The sequence below is a fragment of the Eptatretus burgeri genome, chromosome 13 (assembly GCF_056783735.1).
Source record: "Eptatretus burgeri isolate ZD-2024b chromosome 13, Ebu_testis_v1, whole genome shotgun sequence".
Classification (NCBI taxonomy): domain Eukaryota; kingdom Metazoa; phylum Chordata; class Myxini; order Myxiniformes; family Myxinidae; genus Eptatretus; species Eptatretus burgeri.
Window position 1 is genome coordinate 9,245,655 of NC_140973.1, and position 23,039 is coordinate 9,268,693.

The following is a 23,039-nucleotide window of genomic DNA, read 5'->3' on the forward strand; positions in this document are numbered from 1 at the left end:
CAAATTGTTTTTGCAACAGCTGTTACTGCTTTTAAAATCCTGTGGGAAAACCTCAAGAAGGTGTTAATCGGAGAGCTCGGTGATTCGGTCACCGTAGCACTCACTGCCTGTTATCTTCTTTGCTCAGTTGTGAAAGCACAGCCTGCACAACATTGCATCACACTTCTTGAACTTATAGATGGATAATGGGATTAATGAAGTTATTTCACACTTCACAGCAGCTTCTATAATATGATGGAAGATACAAGCAGAAAAGCCTGTCAAAATGATGGGTGACCTTCCTGTATTTTCACACCATTCAGACTTGAAAACTCGGGCTAAAACCGGAATTACGCACAAAAACCTTCATTTATTGCACAAATTGCTTATCACTTTATTTTGGCAGTGTCTAAGCAACAGATCACTCCCAAAAATAAAAAAAACAACCCGGGTTACATAAATGAAGCAAAAACATGTTCTACTTTTGTGCATATATACGAGTACATCCAGGTTAAATCGACCGGGCGTAGTGGCGTGCACCTGTAATCTGGCTACTCGGAGGCTTGGGTTGGAGGATCGCTTGAGGACAGGCGCTCTGTGCTATAAGAGGGTGAAGGGCAGCACGGAATCATGGCCAAACCCAATCCTTATCCCTGTGTCATAAGAGGCGACCAGGGTTGCGTCAGGAAGGGCATCCGGCATAAAACCTATGCCAAATCAGTATGCGGATCATAACGGATGATCCGCTGTGGCGACCCCTAATGGGAGCAGCCGAAAGACGAACAACATCCAGGTTAAATAGCTCGGATAATTCCAATCGCATTGGGCCGAGAGCCGACACCACAGGCCTGAGGCCGATGCGCTTTCACAAAATGGCAGACGTATGATTTTTTTATTTCAGGTTACAACTGTGGGTTGAGTCGGACCAACTATCCAACGCATGGGGTAAAGGCAGTCCGTCCATATGTGCATGCACACATCCTCCTCCAGATTTTGGCTTTTATGTACATATTACCTTTAAATCGACTCGCGGGCACTCCCCCTCAGAAGGCGGGAGTTCCCTTCTCGGCCCACCCTCGGTGGGAAATGTGCTCCAGCACCGTCTTGGAAATGCACCTTATTAATTATGAAAGATGTTTTCTTGATTACAACTTATATGTAAGATAGATGAAGATTATTTGTAATACCGGCTCCCACCAAAGGTGGCACTATTTCCGCCACACGTCAATTTTAGAGTTTCAGTGACTTCTACGTTTGTTGCATTATAGTAAATATTCTCCTTGTGAAGGAAACGGGAAGCTTCGTGCTCACTCACATTACACCAAGCAACGCCACCAACTTGGAATAAATTTACTTCGACAATAAATAGAAACTCAGCATTTCACGAAATTAAACTTAAATAATGTCTCTCTGCGGCATCTTTTAAACATATCGTGAGTGAAAATAATCACGTGTGCATGAAGGAAGGTTGAAAACAATTATAAACAATGGAAAAACCTTTTTTTATCACGATGACTAAAACTTCCACAAACTCCTGTAACACGTACGAGTAAACTGGCCAAAGTCTTCGTCGACTCCTTTCAGTTTTATGTAGCCTTGAGGAAAATGTCTTCTTTCTCAAGCTCGGCATCACTGAGTGCTTGGAGTGCTGTCATTGGAATCTGTACTGATGTTAAACTTCTCACTGTCTGACATCTGTGTGAGGAAACCACAATCAATAGCACCGAACACAACACACGTCACATAATGGATTCAGTTGTCTACGTTCCAACTTTTGCCTGTGACCTACTTCTACTACATTAATGGTCACAATTGCTCCCACCTTGTGGGGTCGGCCAGAGAGTTTTTGGCCCAAGTCTTTCATGAACCGGCTGACCAGGCCTGACGTTTGGCTGCAGGTGCTTTGGGCAGAAATTTTGTAATTTGTTCAGGGTGCCGGTGATGGCTTCCCGAAATAAGCTATGGGATCTTCAACCTCTATCAAATAAAGCTAGTAGACAGGACACCCAGCCTAATGTCCATCAGAGGGATGGCTCACTTTGTGAATGCCCCACATGTGAAGCTCAAATGCGACAGTTTGGAGTCTGCTGGAATATTGACTGTTGACCACATTTTTTTCTGTTCGACCACTTTGAGTAAAAGAAGAATAATAAGAAGGAAAAGACTCTTTTCCGTTTGGGTTTGTAGCATTTGATGGAAAAATAACAAAAGATATAATGAGAAAGGCAAGAGCTGTGACTATTACATTCTAAAGTCGCTTTTGTGGAAAAGGGACGGACGTATCAGAAAAGATAAAGATGAAGAAATGAAATGCAATCGATACACCGATTTTGATGTATGGATCACCCACAGGGTTCCTTACAAAAACAGAGAAGAAACTAGAGGGGGAGCACTCGGGAGAGTGCAAAACCTCCGCCGCCAATACTACTTGAACCTTATATCTTATTCATTAAATATGTCAACAGTGCTGACAGTTATAGTTCTTTTCTCCATTTTTTTTTGGGGGGGGGGGGGGGTTGGAAATCACTTAAAACATGTAGAAATACAATAAAAAGAAATCGAAATTTTGTTGAAAAAAAAGTTGCAAAAATTTTTTTTCTCTAACAATTTTTTTGTGGGGGGTTGGAAATCACTTAAAACATGAAGAAATGCAAAAAAAAATTCTCTAAATTTTTTTGGGGGGGAGGGTTGGAAATCACTTAAAACATGTAGAAATGCAAAAAAAAAATCTTTTTTGGGGGGGGTAACAATTTTTTTGGGGGGGGGGGGTTGGAAATCACTTAAATCATGTAGAAATGCAAAAAAAAAAAAAGAATTTTTTTTCTCTAACAACTTTTTTTTGGGGGGCGACCAAGTCCAAAATTTAATGGCATGATCCTTGGACCATACCTAACCCCCCCACCAAGTTTCGTCGAAATCCGTGGAGGAGTTTTTTCCGTAATACTGTTCGCAAACAAGCAAACAAACAAACAGAAAGGGGTGAAAACAGTAACCTCCATCCATCTTCGAAGATGGTGGAGGTTAACTAGAGGGGGAGCACTCGGTAGAGTGTAAAACCTCCGCCGCCAATACTGCTGGGTCACTTAAGTGAACCTGATATCCTATTCATTGTAGGTCAAAACGGATCAGACTCTACTGAACCACGATTGAATAAACTAAACTAGATCGACGCGCATGTAGAAATGCCAAAAAAAAATCAATTTTTTTGAAAAAAAAAGTTGCAAAATTTCTAAAAAAAAATTCTCTAACAATTTTTTTTTTGGGGGGGGGGGGGTTGGAAATCACTTAAAACATGTAGAAATGCAAAAAAAATTCAAATTTTTTTCAAATAAAATCTAAATTTTTTTGAAAAAAAGTTGCAAAATTTCTGTTTTATTTTTCTCCAACAAATTTTTTTTTGGTTGGAAATCACTTTAAACATGTAGATATGCAAAAACCAAAATTCAAATATTTTTTCAAAATGGCCGCCATAGCGGCCATATTGGACTTTGGACCAAGTCCAAAATATAATGGCATGATCCTTGGACCATAACTAATTCCCCCACCAAGTTTCGTCAAAATCCGTCCAGGAGTTTTTCCATAATACTGTTCACAAACAAATAAACAAGCAGTCATAGACTGGTACTTACAAAATCGTCAACTTGACCTCTGACCTTTTGTCTAATAAAAGCTGTCTCTCGAGAAGGTAGCGACGCAAACCAGAAGTTTCTACGATGATTCTGTACCAAACCATCAAAAATCGAATGTTTTGGATGTTTGACCTCACTGTGACCTTGACCTTTTACCGATTTTGACCAAAATCTAATCAGCGCTAGCCACCAGCCTCCTGAATCATGTGGTGTAATTTGACATTGGAAGCTTCTTCCGTTCTCGAGTTATCATTTTTTGGATGTTTGACCTCACTGTGACCTTGACCTTTGACCGATTTTGACCAATATCTAATCAGCACAAGCCATCACCCTCCTGAATCACGTGGTGTAATTTGACATTGGTAGCTTCTTCCATTCTCGAGTTATCTGTATCAAACCATCAAAAATCGAATATTTCACCTCACTGTGACCTTGACCTTTGACCAATTTTGACCAAAATCTAATCAGCACTAGCCATCACCCTCCTGAATCACGTGGTGTAATTTGACATTGGTAGCTTCTTCCGTTCTCGAGTTATCGTGCCTACAAACAAACAAACACACAAACAAACAAACAGAAACGGAAGTCATCCATATACTTACGAAATCTAGTAACAAACAGACAGGGGTGAAAACAATAACCTCCGTCCATCTTCGATGGCGGAGGTTAACTAAATTCCTTTCAATACACTATTTTGTACGCAGAGCTGGCTTGGGGAAGAGCTAGAACACTGAATGGATCAGGAAGCAACAGAACAAAAAGAACAGGAGATAAGGGGAGGGGGGAGGGGAGGGATATCAACAACCGGGTTGAATGACAAAAGAGAGGGAATTTTTTGTACGCAGAGCTGGCTTGGGGAAGAGCTAGAACACTGAATGGATCAGAAAGCAACAGAACAAAAAGAACAGGAGATAAGGAGAGGGAGGAGGGATACCAACAACCGGGTTGAATGACAAAAGAGAGGGAGACTTGGACAAACAATGGGTGTGGGGAGGAATGACGGTTAGGGGAGAATGCATGGGGTGGAAAGATGGATAGAAAAGCAAACTCCCAGGAGGAGGGATTGGAGTGGGGGGGGGGGTGGGTGTTCAAGGGGGTAGCAAAGATAATGGTTTTGGATTGTGGATGATCTGAGATTGTGGTGAATAGATGTCTTGAAGATGTAGACTGAAGAATGGGATTGAAAATAATGTGGAAGTTGGTTCCACAGATGGGAAAAAGAGGAACAAATGAGTCAAGATGAGCAGTGATCCTGGATTTAGGTTGTTTCACCATAAGGGAGTTGATGATGGACCATGTGTTCCCCGCAGAACCCTGGAGTGGGGGAGGGGGCAAAGCACGGAAAGAGCAGAGGGTCCAAGATCAGAAAGGAGGCGGGAGAAGATGGAGAGACCACCGACCTGTCTGCGATGGGAAAGTGATAGGCCCATAGACTCAGCTGCATTGTGGGCGGTTCCAATAATCTTCAAAGCCTTATTGTCACTTATTCAGAAACATGCTAAATATAAAATGGGATGATTTTATTACAAATGAAGATGTCGGAGAAAGACTAAAACAAATTCAAAGGAATGTGAGATTACGTAAATCCCGACTGTAATGGTTTGATCATATTGAAGGAATGGAGGAGGAAAGACAAGTGAAAATATTACACCAAGGCAGGATGAACAGTAGAAGGCTGATGGGTAGACCAGGAACCAGATGGAAGAAAACAGTGGAGAAGGATCAAGTGGAAGCTGGAATTACTATGGAAGAAGCACAACATGTAGCCAGAGATCGAAAAAGGTGGATATCTATCTCTTGGGCCTTATGCTGCATACCAAGGGGAAGATAAAGATTGAAGATATAAGACTGTGAGATCAATAAGGTCCACCAACAAATGTGGCTTTCTGCCCCCTCTGATGAACAACATGGTCATTGATGCAATGTCCAACCTGCAAAACACCTGAATGAGGTTACAGTTGAGTGGAGTTGAACTTACATTAAACCAATCAAGGGCAAGTACTCTACCTCTGAGATGTGCTGCCAGGCCCAAACGTACAAATGTATTTTAATCACGTTCTTCTGCATGAAATGCCCACATGTATACATGTAAAATGATTGGTGCCTTACCTTATTGAGTTCACTGTAGTCAGGCAGAGGCAGTGTGAAGCCTTGTTTCCCATTCAACCAGAAGGTATTCTGAAGACCCTTACCCTAGTAGATCATTCGATGGCGTGTAAATACTTAAATCAACGGCATGCATGTTGCAGGGTAAACACAACTTAGTTAATCTTGTTTACTTTTGAAAACAAACAATAGCACACAACTCGGTGTTTTTTAAATCTCGACTTCATAAAAGCAATGATTTGTCTTTGGAGAATGTATCAACACCAAAATCAGTACAATTACCTTGATCTGCATTGTTTCACGCTTCTCCATGAGAAAACCACCTTTCTTTTGCAGGAGGGTGGACGTCCGCTCCGAGAGTAGGATGCGCAGAGCTTTGTTTAACAGTGGATACATATGTGATAGAATTAAAGAATGAATCATCATCATCATCATCATCATCATCATCATGCACGGATCTTTTATTGTAATGGTGGCTTGGATTGGTGATGTTGCATAAACTGAAATGAGCAATTTTCTCGCCTCGTGTTGACTTAGTGGCAAGGGTGATGGGCTTGGGATCTGAGGGTCCTGAGTTTGAGCCCCGTTGGCTGCTGAATTTACACCAGGTGGGGTTGACTCAGCCTGTCATCCTTCTGAGGTCGGCGAAATGAGTACCAGTGTACTGGTATAGGGGCACAGCATCGGCGGCATAGTCATGCCCAATTTTTTTTTTTTTAAATGATAGCTACCCAACAGCCAAGCTGCCATTACACAAGAAGAAGTTGAAGAAGAAGCAATTTTATGGATATTTGGAAATGTAACAACCACTAATCCTCTCCAAGGGGAAATTTGTTTATAGAATATGAATTATCATTCAGTGATGGTGGTGGTGGTGGTTGCCCATCGTGCCCCAAAGATGGCTGTTCACATGAAACGTACAAACCACCTGGAAAACCTGCATCATGTGACATTGTCTGGGTCTGTAATTTTAGTTCATATTCAGGTGTCTCAGTCTGTCATGGTAGGAACTAATTTGGTCGCCATTCTTTGTACGTTCTCCAATTTGTTGCAGTCTGCTACATATCGGGGATACCATGTGTTCGTGTGGAATTATCATAAGAAGTGGGTGAATAATTATCTATCATATGCACTCCTGCACTGTTAGAATAACTTGAAAACTGGAAGGTATCGCTAAAAAATAAATCAAACTACTGGAAGTTGTACAAATCAAGTCACAAACACCTTTGGAACTCCCTTAAGGAGCGGGTGTTTTGAGAGGTAATAATTCTGAAATGAGATGTATTATTAATAACTTACGCTTGCTGTTGCTCTCCATCCGCGATGCCATGTTGACAGTATCACCAAAAAGACAGTACCGTGGCATCACCGAGCCAACAACTCCTGCCACAACTGGCCCTGCCAAAAACACCCAAGCACACTGGTAAGCTACAACATGATGCACTGAGTAAGCTTATCGGTGAATATTTGAAGAATCGAAGCACTTTTTATTTTGATATACGGGTCAGGGAGAGCCAGCACAGTTGCTCACTCATTACCTTCACACGTTTTACTCACAGTGCTAAGTTCCACAACTATGTGGAAGAGTCGAATTTGGGATCATCGATAATTTTATCGTTTTATTTCCACCAATGTATAACTCACAGATTATCCACATTTTCAACGAGTATAATGCAACAAATTTGTGTATCTGGACTTGGCCTGTGCGGTTCGCAACCGGCCTCTCTGGACTTGGTTTGCTGTTCAGCAATTTTTCTCTATCCTTTTCACATGTGGTGATATCACACACCCCAACAATAACTTTTCAACAAAAGGAAAATCACTAACAATAATATTTTCCTAATAATGAACAATAACTCAATATTGAAGTTGCAAAACAAAAAGTATTTACAATTTTTGGAAGCAGAAAACAAGATCGGTCCATATTTTCTGTAGACGGAGGTAAAGAATAACACACAATCTCAAGCAACTTACATTCTCCGTCCAATCAAAAGAAAGACTGGGCCTTTAGTCTTATGATGTTAAGAAAACACTTAAAACACACTTGTGCTGCTCTATACAACAATCAATTCTATTAATTGAAGGACACCCCAAATCTTCTGAAAGGTGCCACCAGGAGATGAGTATCTTAAAAAGAAATACAAAGCTTGAGAATCCCAAGAGCCCCCAAAACATGAGCACAGAGACTTGCCCAGTTGGAGTACAACGAGCAGATGGTAGCAGACGTTTTATAGTGACAAATGAATATGACCAACTTTTGTGCGAATGAATGTAAAACCGCTGAAGGGAACCAGAGAGTTCAGAGAACACCTTACCCTGCAGAGTCTTGAGCAACAAGGACATGGGCAGGGTCTGCGAGTGGCAAATTTGATTGGTCGTGATGACGTAAAATATTTTGTCCAAGTACTGCTAAACAGAAGGGTTTTGAAAGTGCCAAGAAGGTGAATTGTGTTCTTCGGTGTTAAAGTATATAATTCAACTGAAATAAAATAAAGATTTTAAAGGTTTCACAACAACACTTTTTCCAGAATTTTACCACCATTGATGCAGTGTCTTTTACACCATCTTATTTAACACCTTACGTTAATTATTTATGCTACCTGTCCACCAAGTTTCGTCCGAATCCGTCCGCAACTCTTGAGGATATGCTAAAAATCGTTTGTGGCCCTTTCTCTCAATGGTGAAGAATCACTTTTCAAATTCTCGTGTCCAGATCTGGATCGTCACCAAAATGTAATCAATACGTCCTCTTCACACGCCCAACCTCTCCACAAAATTTCATCCGAATCTGTCCATAACATGTTGAGATATTCTGCTCACAGACAGACAAACATATGAACTGGGGTGAAAGCAACATCCGTCCACCTTCGGTGGAGGTAAAAATAACTGATCAAGGACATTTCACCGTTACTTTTCCGAAAGTTTTTGAAACTACAGTTTACCCACTTTTATATGAAGGAGTATACCAGCCCCATCAGGATCATTTACCGCTATGAATTCCAAAACGCAGCATGATGGCCTTTTCGGAAATATGTGGAACACTGAATGAGCTGATGGCGCTGATAAAGTGCAAGGCCATGGTTGCCACCTCGCTCACATGATTCAGACCGTTACGCAGTGGGGCACCTGAGGTCACCATGTAGGCATCTCCGATGGTCTCCACCTGCCAAGGGACAAAGGAAGTGCCTTAGAATGTTTTGGGGTTTCTTAAGACACTTTGTAGGACTTTTCAAATTATATTTTCTTTTTATACAGGTATTGGGGCATAGAAGAGCAATGCAACAGGGTCGTGCAGATCAATGGAAAAAATGGGATAACTGGGAAATCAGTGGGAGGACAACAAAATAATGCACCAAAGAGCAAGGAGAAGAATTGCAGCACAATGTTGAGAAAAGGGTCTCTGCAAATGTAGGAAATGAATGGCAGGGATAGCACGATAAAATGTAAATCAGTGTGATGACACTTGGTTTAAATTAATTTTGACGACCTGTTGTCAAAGTTGTAGTTTCCATCAGAACCTCAACTGTATACTCCCCCAATGTCACCTTAAAACGGCCGCACCTCAGTCCACACTCAAAACAATACAGGATGTCTCAACCCAGTATTTGTCTCAATATCATGTGTACCCAACTCACCCCATCCTGTCCCCAGGGAAGGTAAAGCCTATAAAATTACTTGCGGAGTGTGCTTACACGTTGTGTAAGCGTACGAACAGTGTTTCCCCATTGTCTCAGGTCGCTCACCTGCGTTTGACTTTTCATTTATTTATATTTCATTTACGGATGCTTTCCAACGGTTCTGTGATTTTTCTCGGTGTACCGGCTTCAATGTCTGTCGGCACACAAAATTACCGTGCTTCCCCATTGTCTCAGGTCGCTCACCTGCATTTTTTTTCAATTTTTTTTCATTTACTTATTTTCATATATTTATATTTTCATATATGGATGTTGTCCGACGATTCTGTGATTTTTCCCGATGGCCAGGTATCGGTTTCGATGTCCATCTGAATATAAAATTTCAGCTTTCTTCATCACCCGAAAGGTACCGATCTTTAATATCAGTCAGTGAGTCAGTCAAGTCAGTCAGTGGTTAGAAAGAGCTTTATGTATGAGACAATACAGTATTGCTCAGCCTTTAAGAAAAAGAGACGACCCAATACAATGCCTTCTAGACTCTGTCTTTCACACCAAAGAAAGTGTTGAAAGTTCTGTCCAGGCTCAACTCCTCATCGGCGACAGGCCCAGAGATGGCATCGGTGCCCATGTTCTCAAATACCGCTCGGCTGCTCTTTATTCTCCTTTGTCTACTCTCTTCAGCCCATCCCTCTCCTTTGGTTGTCTCCGATCTGCCTAGAGGTATGCAAACATCCCTCTTGTTCACAGGATCAAGTGTGCAAAAACAGATGCACTCATCCATCAGACAACAAGTTCACTTTACTTTCAATTACCAGCAAAGTCATGGAATCCATCATTGTTGCTGACGTCAAGTCTTTCCTGTTTTCAAACAGTGGGATCTCTGACCATCAGTTTGGATTCCATCCTGGCATTTAAACTCTGGACATGCCGTTATTTCTCGCTATCAGCAATGGTTGGTAGGTGTATATCTCAAAATAGAGATGAGGACCGTCTCCCTGGACATGTCTCGGGCAAACGACACTGTGTGGTATCTTGTTCTGCTTGTCAAGCTCGTTACAAGGCCGCCTTCATACCTGGCTTTCTGACTTCTTCCATTCATGCAGTCAACGTATTATCAAAGGAAACATTTCCTTTCTTTCCCACCCCTCCTACTCTCCTCTGCCAGTGAAAACTAGAGTGCTGAAGGCAATGGCTTGGCCCTGGTCTTGTTCCTCAACTACATAAATGGCTGATGCTCTCTTCCTTTTTTCAAACCATCCCACTGACAGGCAGATGGTAGCTGTGTCTCTCTTTGCTGATCTGGAATTGATGAGATGCTCGTTTGATAAATGAAAAATATTAAATCCTGAGAAATCACACTCTGTCCCTCCAGAGGAATTGTCAAATGAACCCACCTATCAATTTCTGTGGTCGCCCACTGGAAGAGGTTTGTAACTCGATGGAGTACTGATCTCTCTATTGGCTGGAGCTCCAGCATCACATCTGTCCTTCCTGGATCATGTGGAATGTAATGCTCTCAACATCATTGGCATCTCTCCGAATAAGGCTGAACATTTTGAAAAATTGATGTCAAAATATGCATTTTTGGGGTGAATCTGTCCATATTGTAACAAAAAAAAATATACAAATGAAAGTGATATTTTTGGAAAAAAATTAAATTTCACCTGAACATTCATTGCTGGAGCCTGGTGTTGTCTTAACGGTCAGGGTGGCTGGCTTAATATCTTCGGGTCTTGGATTCGAGCCTCTCTCCTGCTATTGAATTAACACCAGGGCAGGTTGACTCAGCCAGTCATCCTTCTGAATTTAGTAAAATGAGTAACGGGGCACTGCATCAATGCGCACAATTCGCGATGGCCAGCGGTCAGTCATGAACGTATAAGTGACGGGAATACGTCTGAAAGGAGTTCAAAGGCCACAAGGGAATGCCAAGTTGCCGAGGTACTGAGCTGAATAGCCCTCTGGAACCTTGCAGGGCCGAAGGAAAGGATGTCGATAAAGGATCCAAGGAGAAATTGACTCCCGACTCTTCAGACGAGCTTCACCAACCGGAGTTAGGCAACGCGAGACGTGTAAGGTACCACAAAGGCAAATAAGAGCTCTTTATGCACGAGCCACACAAAGGTGCCCACATCAAGAGAAGAATCGTGACCAGCGAAACTCCGTATGCTTAGGCCAAAAAAAAAAAAAAATGTTGCATTGGCGTAACGGGTCACTGAAAAATAGGGTAGGTAGGTAGGGATTTTTTTTTTTTTTAATAAATCCCTCCCAAAATCTCCCTCGGCTCGAGTACCCCCCCTTTTTGTCGGCGACCCCCCCCACTCAAAAAAAAAACTAGTACAGTGAACCTTGCCTAAATCGAACTTGCATAAGTCGAATAATCGCCTAAGTCAAAGATCTTATCAAGTTCTCTTCTCTTTATATTCTTTTGTTTTTACACCTTTAAATCTAAGCTATTTCTTCAGTCCTAACAGATTCGACTTAGACAAGGTTGACTGTAGTTTTTACAACAGCCAGTGGCGTACTGTCGTACATGGTAGACGCTTGCACGGAGGAAAGTATTGGAGCAGTGTCACAATTTACGTCTGCAATTCCCTGAATGATATCTCCAAGCCTCGCATCTTTGTCGCATTTTCGTAAGACGCTGAACAGTTTTTTAGGCCCAAGCATGCCAGTAATCTTGATAGAGTACGCAGCCATGTTGGAAACAACAGACGACGTACTGATCGAGCGAGGCGCAATATCTCTCCCTCGTACAGATGATATGCAGAGCCGTTTCGCACACACACACACACACACACACACACACACACACACACACACACACACACACACACACACACACACACACACACACACACACACACACACACACACACACACCGAGCTAAACTATGACATATGCATAGCGCAGCGTGCAGCGGGTTCTGTCCGAAACACTTCCGGGTTTTTGCGATCGCGATCGCAATCAACAAGATACTTGATATCGATAAAAAAAACCGTAGGGTCGGCGGAATTTTTAGGGTCGGGCGGGTTACGCCAATGCAACATTTTTTTTTTTGGCCTAAGGGTTGCCTTTTTCAACACAACATCAGGCACACAATGACACAAGATCTCTGGAGAGTGGAATGCTTCTGATCGACACCAACAAATGGCGGCCGTTCACACCCAAAACGCCAAGCAGGAGGATCTTTAACGAAAAGGAAAAGACGTCCGAGGCGTTCGGAATCCGAGTCAACCCTTTATTCCACCCGTGACCGAACAACCCACTCGTCTCTCTTCCGATTACACCCAGTTCCGGAAAACCTCCGATCGACCCGAGCTCGAGAATATTTACATATTATAACATGAAAATGATTTGTGTTGGCTTTGCGGTTAGGGGGGAGGATTGGGATCATGGGGTCCTGAGTTTGAGCCCCGTTGGGCCACTGAATAAACACCAGGGGGTTGATTCAGCCTGTCATCCTTCCGAGGTCGGCAAAATGAGCACCAGTATACTGGTAATCGGGGCACTGCATCAGCGGCATAGCCGCGCCCCTAACCGATGATGCAACCAGCAGCCAAGAAGGCGGCACACGATGGGAGCGTGATAACCAGTAGAGACTAATCTGCCGGTGAGGAAAGGTGGATACATACACACACGGTCACCTGCCTGGCGGACATCTAATCACGGCAACGCGCTAGCCAACTACTTCGACAAAAATAGCTCATAATAAAAACTACCGTGGGAATAATTCACATTATCATTGTCATGATGTGTTATTATAGACATTAATTAAGGACCAGATGAGGAAGCATTTAAACAAATACAAACTAATTAAAGGTAGTCAGCATGGGTTTACCAAAGGTAGTTCCTGTTTAACAAATCTTTTAAAGTTCTGTGAATCAGTGTCTGATTGGGTGGATGAGGGGAAGGCAGTGGACATAGTGTATCTCGACTTTAAGAAGGCATTTGATAAGGTACCACATAGGAGGTTGTTAGCCAAAGGGGGCTTGTGGAGTGGCTGGTCAGGTAGCTAGTTGGATTGCAAACTGGATTCGTGAAAGGAAGCAAAGAGTGGCTGTGAGTGGGAGGATGTCTTGCTGGGAGGATGTAAGTAGCGGGGTACCTCAGGGATCAGTACTCTGACCATTACTATTCATTATTTACATCAACGATTTGGATAATGGGGTAAAGAGTAAGCTTTCCAAATTTGCAGGTGACACAAAGCTTGTAGGTGAGGTGGGTAGCAGAGGGGGAGGGGGTGGTGATCAGATTCAGGAAAGTATTGATACTTGTATGGATTGGACAAAAGATTGGCAGATGTAGTTTAACATGTCATGTAAGGTGTTGGGGATGGGAAAGAACAATGAAAATAGAGATTACATGATGTAAGGGGTAATTTTGGAGCGTGTCACACAGGAGAAGGATCTGGGGGTGGTAATAGATATGGGAGGTAAGCAGGCAGCACAGCACCAGGCAGCTACAGGTAAAGTCAATGTGGTTTTAGGTTGTATTCGGAGGGAGATCAATTATATATCAAAAGGGGTAGTGTTAACATTGTACAGGAGTTTAGTGAGGGCCACATCCAGAATATTGTGTGCAGTTTTGGTCATCACAACTCAGGAAGGACATAGATGCCATAGAGAGGGTTCAGTGCAGGGTTACTAGATTGATTCTGGGCCTAGCTCGATTCAGGTATGAGGAGCAGTTGAAGGACACAGGGTTTTATACACGAGAAAGGAGGCGGTTACGAGGAGATATGATAGAGATGTTTAAGATCATGAAAGGTATAGTCTTGTTTTCGGTCTCCGAACCTCAGAGTGCTGCAATACCGATGTTCAAATGCTTGAGCTCAGGTGATAACAGAGACAGGTGATCATCCACTCTTTGGTACAGTATATAATATTCCAGGCACCCACCCGAAGGGACCGCCTCAGGTTAACCCAAGGAGATCGCTGTCTGGTGGACGACACCTCAGCACCATTCCACCACACAGCACCGCAATGTGACCCAGGAAGTTTTTCCCATGCTTTTCCTCCTATCATAAAGGAATGGGGATTCCGAAGGCTTTGCCCCAACCCCGTTATCTGGTGAGCTGTTAGGGCAGCAGCACAGGAGGTACTCCCACGGAGTGGGTTTTCAGTTTTCTTTGCGTTTGTGGATTTTGTGCAAGGAAGTCTTTTTCAGTGGCCGGACTGCCAATCCTGCCACCAACCTCTGAAAAAAAAAGTCACCCAACTGCAGGAGGACGTCCGCAGATACAGATGGGGACTAGATATGGATGGCCGTTGGCTCACAAGGAGCTCCTCCACCATTTGACAGTTTTTGTTTTTAATCCTGCTGGGTGTCCGTATCCATACACCCTCCTCACCAAGAAATCTGGTGGGGGAGACGGTTTAGTCACCGACCATGAAACAGGTTAGTACAGGTTTACATGGTACCTGTAGCAAGTCACAGATCTAATTTGGCCTGACCTGACATTAAGACCAATGCTGAATGATAGGGAAGGGGTATACACCATTATCAATGACATCGGCGACTGACCTTATCAAAGGTGGGGGCTCAACGTCGAAGCAGAGAATCCTGGGAACGCGACATCAGAGGTTGCATTCACCAGTTCCCAAAGGGAAACCATGCCCCTCCCAGCCGACCCCGTACACACTCCACCAGGTCACTCACTTCCTCTCATCGCCGAGCATGGGACGTTCTACATACCTGCACGTGATGTTCCCCTCCATGAGGCGACTCACCGGGTTTACCTGCACGTCTTCTTACCTTGCGATTTCTAGACGGGTCAATATACAACCAGAACAGCCGTACCCCCAAAAAATTGCAAATTTTTGTTTTATTGCATTTCCTTATATTTTAAGACTTACTTGGGAACATATCAAAAGTTGGACAGAAATGGACCATGGGAAAGTAAAAATGTTTGACATGATAAAAATGTCACAAAACCATGCACGATTCACTACGTCGAAAACGAACTACTATGCAGATTATTCCATAGTATGTTTCCTCCTAATATATATCTTACATAAATATCTCGGTTTCAGGGGCAGAGAATGCTCTGATGGCATTCAATGTATATGGCCAATGTAAATTGACTGCATGCTTCTAAAATATCTCATTTTTGTATTTTCAGAGATAGAAAATGAACTCTTTATATGGTAAAGAGACCTGCCCTTTATGCCAAAGGGGATTGGACTGTGAGGAAACAGTATTAGTTCGTGAGAAAGGAGCAGAAGGCATCAACCGTGCAAGTGCCGAAAGGGGTGTTGACATCAGAATTCTAGCTGGTACCAGTGTTCTTGCTGGTATAGAGTCTGTGTTGCAATCAGAGTGCATTCATTTCAATGACAATAGATTGAATCAGGAAAAGAATAAACTTGCAAAGGACTCGAAAACCAGTGCACTTTGGATCAACTACCAGCGTATTGTTGTGGTCTTCGCGCCCGCCGGCGTGCGACGGCCACGTAACTCGAATCGCGGCACGTCGCCCACCGGACGGACAATCCAGTCGTGACCCTCTCGGACTAACGCCGGGAACCAGTCACGGGTGGACCTTTCGGTCTCACCGCGATCGAGCCAATCAGCCCCCGCGTGGGATAGGGTTGCTCGCCAAATTCGAACTACCTAAGTACCCACGCGGAGGGTAGACCGGGCGATCGCACCTCGCCGCAGGTCGACTTCGGACACGGGCCACTTAAGCGACCCGTTCCGTACTATCAGAATAACCGAGCGGTGTTATCGTCGACCTCGACGGTTCGATTAATTATCGGGCGTATTCAGCCCACTACCAACCCTTTACGTGAAGCAAGATGGGGGTTCAATGGAGGAAAAGACGAAGCGAAGCGGGAAACAGTTCAACAATAAAGCACATTTATTCGCGGCACACGGGAAGCACACAAATACAATTCCACCAAATGCACACAAAAAAAAGAAAACACACTTCCATTTACACAAAAAGCAAACATAAAAGTGAAAACACAGTGCAGAGCTAATACCGACTACCGAGCACACGGCAACACTTATACAATTCTACTTCACAGACGGCGCCGACAACACATACCCAAAACCAAGGAAAAGAAATACCCTCAAGAATGAGGTAGGCCTGGGGCCGAGACCAGGTCGGGCCTACCCGTCTGGTGATGAGACGCGGAGCGGCGATGGCCCCGCAACCCGCGGGCCTCGTGGACAGTGCCTGGCAGGGGGTGGGAACGGGCCCCCTTGGTCGCACTATCTCAGCGCGGGGGGAAACAGGAGGGGGTTGCTGATGCTCGGGGTATAGAGGATCTTTATTATGTGCGACGAGCGTCTCCACCTCGGCCAGGTCGCGCTGCCGGCCTCCCTCGGGCGCGCAGCTCCTTGCACGACGCGAGCACCCCCTCGTCCGGTGTCGCCGCCTCTCCACAGTTCGTCCCCTCCGTTCCGACTTCAACGCACACGACGAGCAGCTCCACCGCCCGCGAAGTCTTGACTCTCTGTTCCGACTCCTTCGCCTCGTTCCGACTCCTTCGCCTCCGTTCTGCTGACTCTTTCCTTACTGACTCTCTCGTTCCGACTTTTACGACTCCTTTGACTGACGAACACCGTCCTTTTATCCCCCCGTAACTTCGCCTTTGACCCCCTCCCTTTGACCTTTCAACTCGCTCCCCATTGGCCCGAGAAAAAGTGGGCGTGAAGGCTTTTTGATCCACAAATTTGCATATATCGATCGCCCTGGGGGCGGGGCCAATTCGCCCCTCGCTCACCGATTGGACGGCAAAAAGTGGGCGTGTGTCGTTTTGGATCCGTTTTTGAAGCAGAAAATCCGTGATTTTGTATACGCTGTTCAACGTGCGCCCTACACGAGTCCAGCATCGGTGCCCATGAGTGGCGCGAGATGACGGTGATGCGATGGTGGCGAGTTGCGACGGTAAAGGTCATGGCGGTTGTGGTGAAGCGGCGTTGTGGTTGGTGGTTGTTGTTGTGGTTGTGATGGTGGCGATTGGTCCAAAATAAAGATAGTAAAAGAAAAACGGCTATCCTGAAGAGTCGCAGCACGTATAAATGACATGTATTCCCACTAGACAACGGGTTTGGGCCTAACTACACATGCACTTACCGAGATACCTCACCTAAGGGACCTGAATGGTGGTTTGCGAATCTGGTAACCACAACACTACCCCCTTCCCTTTTTACAGACTCGTCCCGAGTCGTCAAATTTTCGTGTGCCATCATGTGTAGTTTTCCCCTAGTACACTTTACCTACGGATCCCTGAGTGCGACATTCATGGTATTCGTGTCCCCAAAATAAATAACCTGAGGGCTGCGTAACTACCTAAACAAACTCACTCACACGGACGACTTAAATAAAATTGCCGGCGCTAAGACATACATGCCGGGGGCGCACTCATATGTACAGTACATCTTAACCTTAACTTACAAATCTTACACTAAACCATGGCCCAGGATCATTGAACTCTGCAAAAGAAAGCAGTTAGCAGGGAGCCAGGCTGCCCACATGCAGTCTCTGACTCAAACAATGCAGGTGACAGGGAACGTGGCTGGCTGCTCACACGCAGTCCAAGGCCTTCCCTTTTGAACTGAACTCAGTGAACCACAACGGTGCTTGGGCTGCACAAACGCAGTCTCCGTGCCAGCTCAAGTGGCACACGCAATGAGCACAACGAATGGATGGATGAACACAAACACGGTGCACGGGCCGCCACTGCAGGCCCGTGTTGTAGCTGCCAACAGGGCAGTTCTCGCAGCTTGCAAACTGTTGCCTTGCGGATCCTGGCGCACATGGAAATGAACAGGGGGGGGCAAAGCAAAAATTGAACGGGGCTGGTGAACGTGGGCAGTGGGCATGGCATGGCAAAGGCAGCAGGCAAACACAGCCCGCAGAAGAAGGCCGCTGCAGGCAAACTCAGCCCGCAGAACCAGGCCGGCACAGGCCTCGAAGAAAAACAGCCAGCAGATGAACTGGCCGGCACAGGCCTTGTAGCACACAGCTGCCGATGAAGTTGGGCGGCCTCCGCCTTGAAGTAAAACACGGCCAGCCGATGAAGTGGCCAGCCTTTGCCGTTCAGTGGAGGTTGGTGGAGGGAGTGCGGTGGTGCTGGCCACTCGGAAGGCGGGCTCGGACCTACCTACCTGTCTCCCTCCCAACCTATCGCCTTTGCCTGTCACTGTACATACCCACTCCCTTAATTTGTCAAACTCCAATTTAGCCCCAACTTATTTTTTTTATTTTTATGTTTACTTCCCCTCTATAAATCGTCCCCTAACCCCCTTTATCGTCTTTGTTCGGCTAACCTATCCTGTCACCTAGCCTACTCCCAACCCCTACGTTCCCTTCCCGGAGGGGAATAAGGGAGAGCTAACGTCCTGTGCCGAGGCCCAACGAAGCCTCAGAATGGCCTCCCCAGAGTTCGGCGATCTTAACACCAAGTGGGTCCAGCGGCCCACAACGACAGCGAGGGGATGGATGGTGCGGAGGGGTACATCTCCTAATCTACCCTAACCATTTAACTGTTAAACTACCCCGGGGCTTTCAACAAGCGCCTCTCGCTTAAACTATTGGTTCTAACAACCCAGATTCCCGTCGCCTGTGTTGGTGTCCTTACAATTTCGGGCCTCGCCCCCCAATTTTCTCTCCGTGCCCTCACACGGTCTCCTGGCTGGGACACGTGGCTCCCTTTGGCAGGCACGACCCTCTGCCGAATCTCCCGCTATGGCACCCCGGGCACTACACTGCCTCCGAGCCTACCAGCTCCCTAACACCGGGAGTGCCCCCATGGCACCTCCCCTGAAACGCACACGTGGCAGGCCGGCCTCCCGGGCCCCTTTCCGAGGGTCACCCGTGCCCACTGCACTGCCGACGCGGCTAATGGCTGCCCGGGCCCCCGCACCAAGCAGGCGCACCCGTGCCCACTACTCTATCCCGGCCCCCCATGGGCCCATGGCCTACCGCGGCCGACTAGCCTGGTGCCCGGGGTACCCACTCAGCGATACTCACCTTTCGCAGCCACGCTCCCAAGCCCGTCAACAGGGCTCCTGCACCCCTCCAAATGGGTCTCGAGCCTACTTTCCCACCAACAACAAAACGACCTCCATTTTTCAATTTGACTAACCCAGCTAACTCACTTTACTCTGACCCCGGGGTCCCTTGGGCGGGAGTCACTCCTCCCCCCAATCACTCATCGCACCATGCATTCCCCATTCGCTCCATTCACACAGACCCGCTGGCCTCACTCACTCACCAAGCACATGCTTCCACTTCACTCACCAACTCTTCAACACACACACCGCTGAACTCTGCCATCCTTCTAACTACCTCCCCTAACTAACTCGTGCTCCCACGTCATCCCTTACACTAGTAGCACGTTCCTTTTAACACTACGTAGCTAAGCTACGTCCCCACTACACATCCAAAGTCTGTCTCTGTCTCCTAATCTCTTTAATCAATTTCCCCACCTAAATCTGGCTACAATCCCTCTAACTAATCCATTCCACGGACTCCATGAGGACTTACCCCTGCCCCATGAAGTCGGTCTAACTAAGCTAACCCTTCCCCCTAACTAGTTTCCATCCTGTGCCCAGGTAAGGGGGTCTTTCACCCCTTGCCCAGGAATCCTGTACACCCGAAAGTGAGGCTTGCTCCCTTTTTTTTTTCCATGCGCAGCACCTGCGCAGCAACTCAGAGCTCGCGCACTTTACAACTGCCCGTGACGTCATGCAGCTGCACGTGTTCCTCGTCCCTCCTTGGACGGGACCATCCGGCAGAGATACCCCTCCTGCCGGATTCCAACCCCACGTGCAGCCATGACGTCACCGTGCGCATATAAAAAAAAAACACAAGCCACACGTCTCGAGGGGTTCCCCACGCGAACACATGTGCTTTGCCCGTTGGAGCTTAACACGCACGATCGCGTGGAGAACCCGTCCGGTCCAAATCCGTTTACCTGCCTAACTTTGTCCGTCCGCGGGATCGGCAAATCCACCGCGTGCGTTTCCGGACCGGGACTTCACTCTCGCAAGCGAGCACGTGGCGGTCTCGTGCGTTGCACAGCACGAACCGCGTGCTCACTGCTGGGTGAACCCGGCACGGTCCGCGAAACAACTACAGCCGCTACCCGGCTTTCTCTCCTCTGTCGCCGTCTCCGTCGCCATTCCACACACGCACACCTGCGTGTCACGACGCACACAGTCCACTCCATCACATTCACACGGGGAGACGCGGCTGCGTGCTCCCGCATGCCAACCGACATCTCCCTCTCATACCGCTCTCTCACACACACGGTCTCCCTGGCACACAGCGACCTTGCACACGGCCGTTCACTCACGCGTGCCTCACTACTCACACAAACCATACTACTCACACGTGGTGCTCCATTCACTCGCGCGGGGGCACTCACCCGCGGTGCCTCGCCCACACACGCGAGGGCACTCAACCGCTGTGCCTCATCCACACACCGTGCCTCACTCATACACGCGGGGGCACTCACCCGCGGTACCTCACTCATACACACGGCGACACTCACACACGCGGTCTCTTCCACACAACGTCCCTCACTCATACACGCGGGGGCACTCAACCGCGGTGCCTCATCCACACACCGTGCCTCACTCACACACGGTGCCTCATCCACACACGGCGTGCTGGGAAGCACGCACTCTGGCACCATCGCCACCACACCACTCACACGCGGGGTCGCTTCCACACACGGTGCCGCACTCACACCTTGCACCACACACACAGGGACAACCACACTGGGGATTCGTGTCCCCACAAGGGTCTCCGGGGCCTCTATACCCCCCAAGCTCTCCGTGCACCTGTCCACAGCACTCGTCCCCTCAACCTCGCAAAGCACGACCGAACTCACCTGGTCGTGACTCGCCTCAAGGGGGCATACTCCCTCCCCTCGTTCCTGGAGAAGGCCATCCAGGTGCTCGCACCGGGTCCCAACACGCTCCGCGAGCTCACCCCCATTGTCCTCCACTACCTCCGTGTGTGCGTGCGCGTCACTTACCCCGTCTTCATCGTGTAGTCTTCCCTCTATTTTTTCTGTCTCCCGTGTCTCTGCCAACTCTTCACCCTTTACCTCCCTTGTCTCAACTATTATTTCTGTTGTCGTCACCTCGTGTCTCGTCTCACACGTTTTGGTCTCCCCATTTAATTTTTCCCTTTCGGTCATCGTCACGACCCTCGCCCAACACGTTCCACGAATTATTTTTTCACCCGCCTCCACCGCGGGCCTGTCAGCCGTTGTACCCCCTTCCAGCTCGTTTGCTCCCACACGTGGAGTCGCCATTCCTATCTCCCTGGTCACGGCCTTCATGCCCGCCTGCAGGCTTCGGCCCATGTTCTGCGTCTCACCCCGTAGCTCTTTCATTTCTTCCTTCATGTTTGCTTCCATTCCGTTTATTTTTGTATCCATCTTTTCGTTTATTTGTTGTGTATTGCCTTTCATTTCGTTTTTCATTTGCTGTGTATTCGCATCCATCGTCGTTTTCACTTCATTCATATTCGCATCCATCTTTTCGTTCATGCCTTTCATTTCCGCATTCATTTGTGCCAGCATGGTGAATAGCTGGGCCATGTCGGGTGCGCTTGAGTGAGCCATTTCGGCAGGGGTTGGGGAAGGGTCTTGGTGGAGAGGGGGGGGGGAGGTGTCATACACCGTGGCCGCCGCCGCACCCACCTCGGGCCCTGGGTTCAGTTGGGCGAGTCCGTGTTCCTGCACAATCAACATTTCCTGCTCGGGGATTCCATCCTGGACCATGGACTCTACATTATTACACATATACATTTCTAATACCCCCGGCTCCCGCTCGCCTTGAGACGCCATCTTGCTTCTCGTGAAGGGTTAATTTGCTCGCTCGTAATTTGGAGGGAATCAGGGGTCGCTTCTCTCACCCCTGGACCGATTCCCGTAAATTTAATTGGAGACAGGACAGCCCGTTTTCCTGTTCTCCGATACCAGTGCCGCAAGGAGGGCGATGAATTTGTATCGCACGACCTGACACCAGTGTTGCGGATTTCGCGCCCGCCGGCGTGCGACGGCCACGTAACTCGAATCGCGGCACGTCGCCCACCGGACGGACAATCCAGTCGTGACCCTCTCGGACTAACGCCGGGAACCAGTCACGGGTGGACCTTTCGGTCTCACCGCGATCGAGCCAATCAGCCCCCGCGTGGGATAGGGTTGCTCGCCAAATTCGAACTACCTAAGTACCCACGCGGAGGGTAGACCGGGCGATCGCACCTCGCCGCAGGTCGACTTCGGACACGGGCCACTTAAGCGACCCGTTCCGTACTATCAGAATAACCGAGCGGTGTTATCGTCGACCTCGACGGTTCGATTAATTATCGGGCGTATTCAGCCCACTACCAACCCTTTACGTGAAGCTAGATGGGGATTCAATGGAGGAAAAGACGAAGCGAAGCGGGAAACAGTTCAACAATAAAGCACATTTATTCGCGGCACACGGGAAGCACACAAATACAATTCCACCAAATGCACACAAAAAAAAGAAAACACACTTCCATTTACACAAAAAGCAAACATAAAAGTGAAAACACAGTGCAGAGCTAATACCGACTACCGAGCACACGGCAACACTTATACAATTCTACTTCACAGACGGCGCCGACAACACATACCCAAAACCAAGGAAAGAATACCCTCAAGAATGAGGTAGGCCTGGGGCCGAGACCAG

The 23,039-nt window shown here is 47.0% G+C and overlaps 1 protein-coding gene across 1 annotated transcript in view; it reads right to left on the reverse strand.

Moving 5' to 3' along the window:
• Nucleotides 1-348: 348 nt before the first annotated feature.
• The window catches only part of LOC147013799 (guanylate cyclase 2G-like), a 75,438-nt gene continuing 52,747 nt past the window's right edge, over nucleotides 349-23,039 (reverse strand). Inside the window, exons 17-21 of the mRNA XM_085851033.1 lie at nucleotides 8,703-8,877; nucleotides 7,014-7,112; nucleotides 5,997-6,088; nucleotides 5,718-5,801; nucleotides 349-1,674 (exon numbers count right to left, since the gene is read on the reverse strand). Coding sequence (XP_085707159.1) covers nucleotides 1,609-1,674; nucleotides 5,718-5,801; nucleotides 5,997-6,088; nucleotides 7,014-7,112; nucleotides 8,703-8,877 — 516 coding nt within the window. The 3' untranslated portion in view covers nucleotides 349-1,608. The remainder of the gene's footprint in view (nucleotides 1,675-5,717; nucleotides 5,802-5,996; nucleotides 6,089-7,013; nucleotides 7,113-8,702; nucleotides 8,878-23,039) is intronic.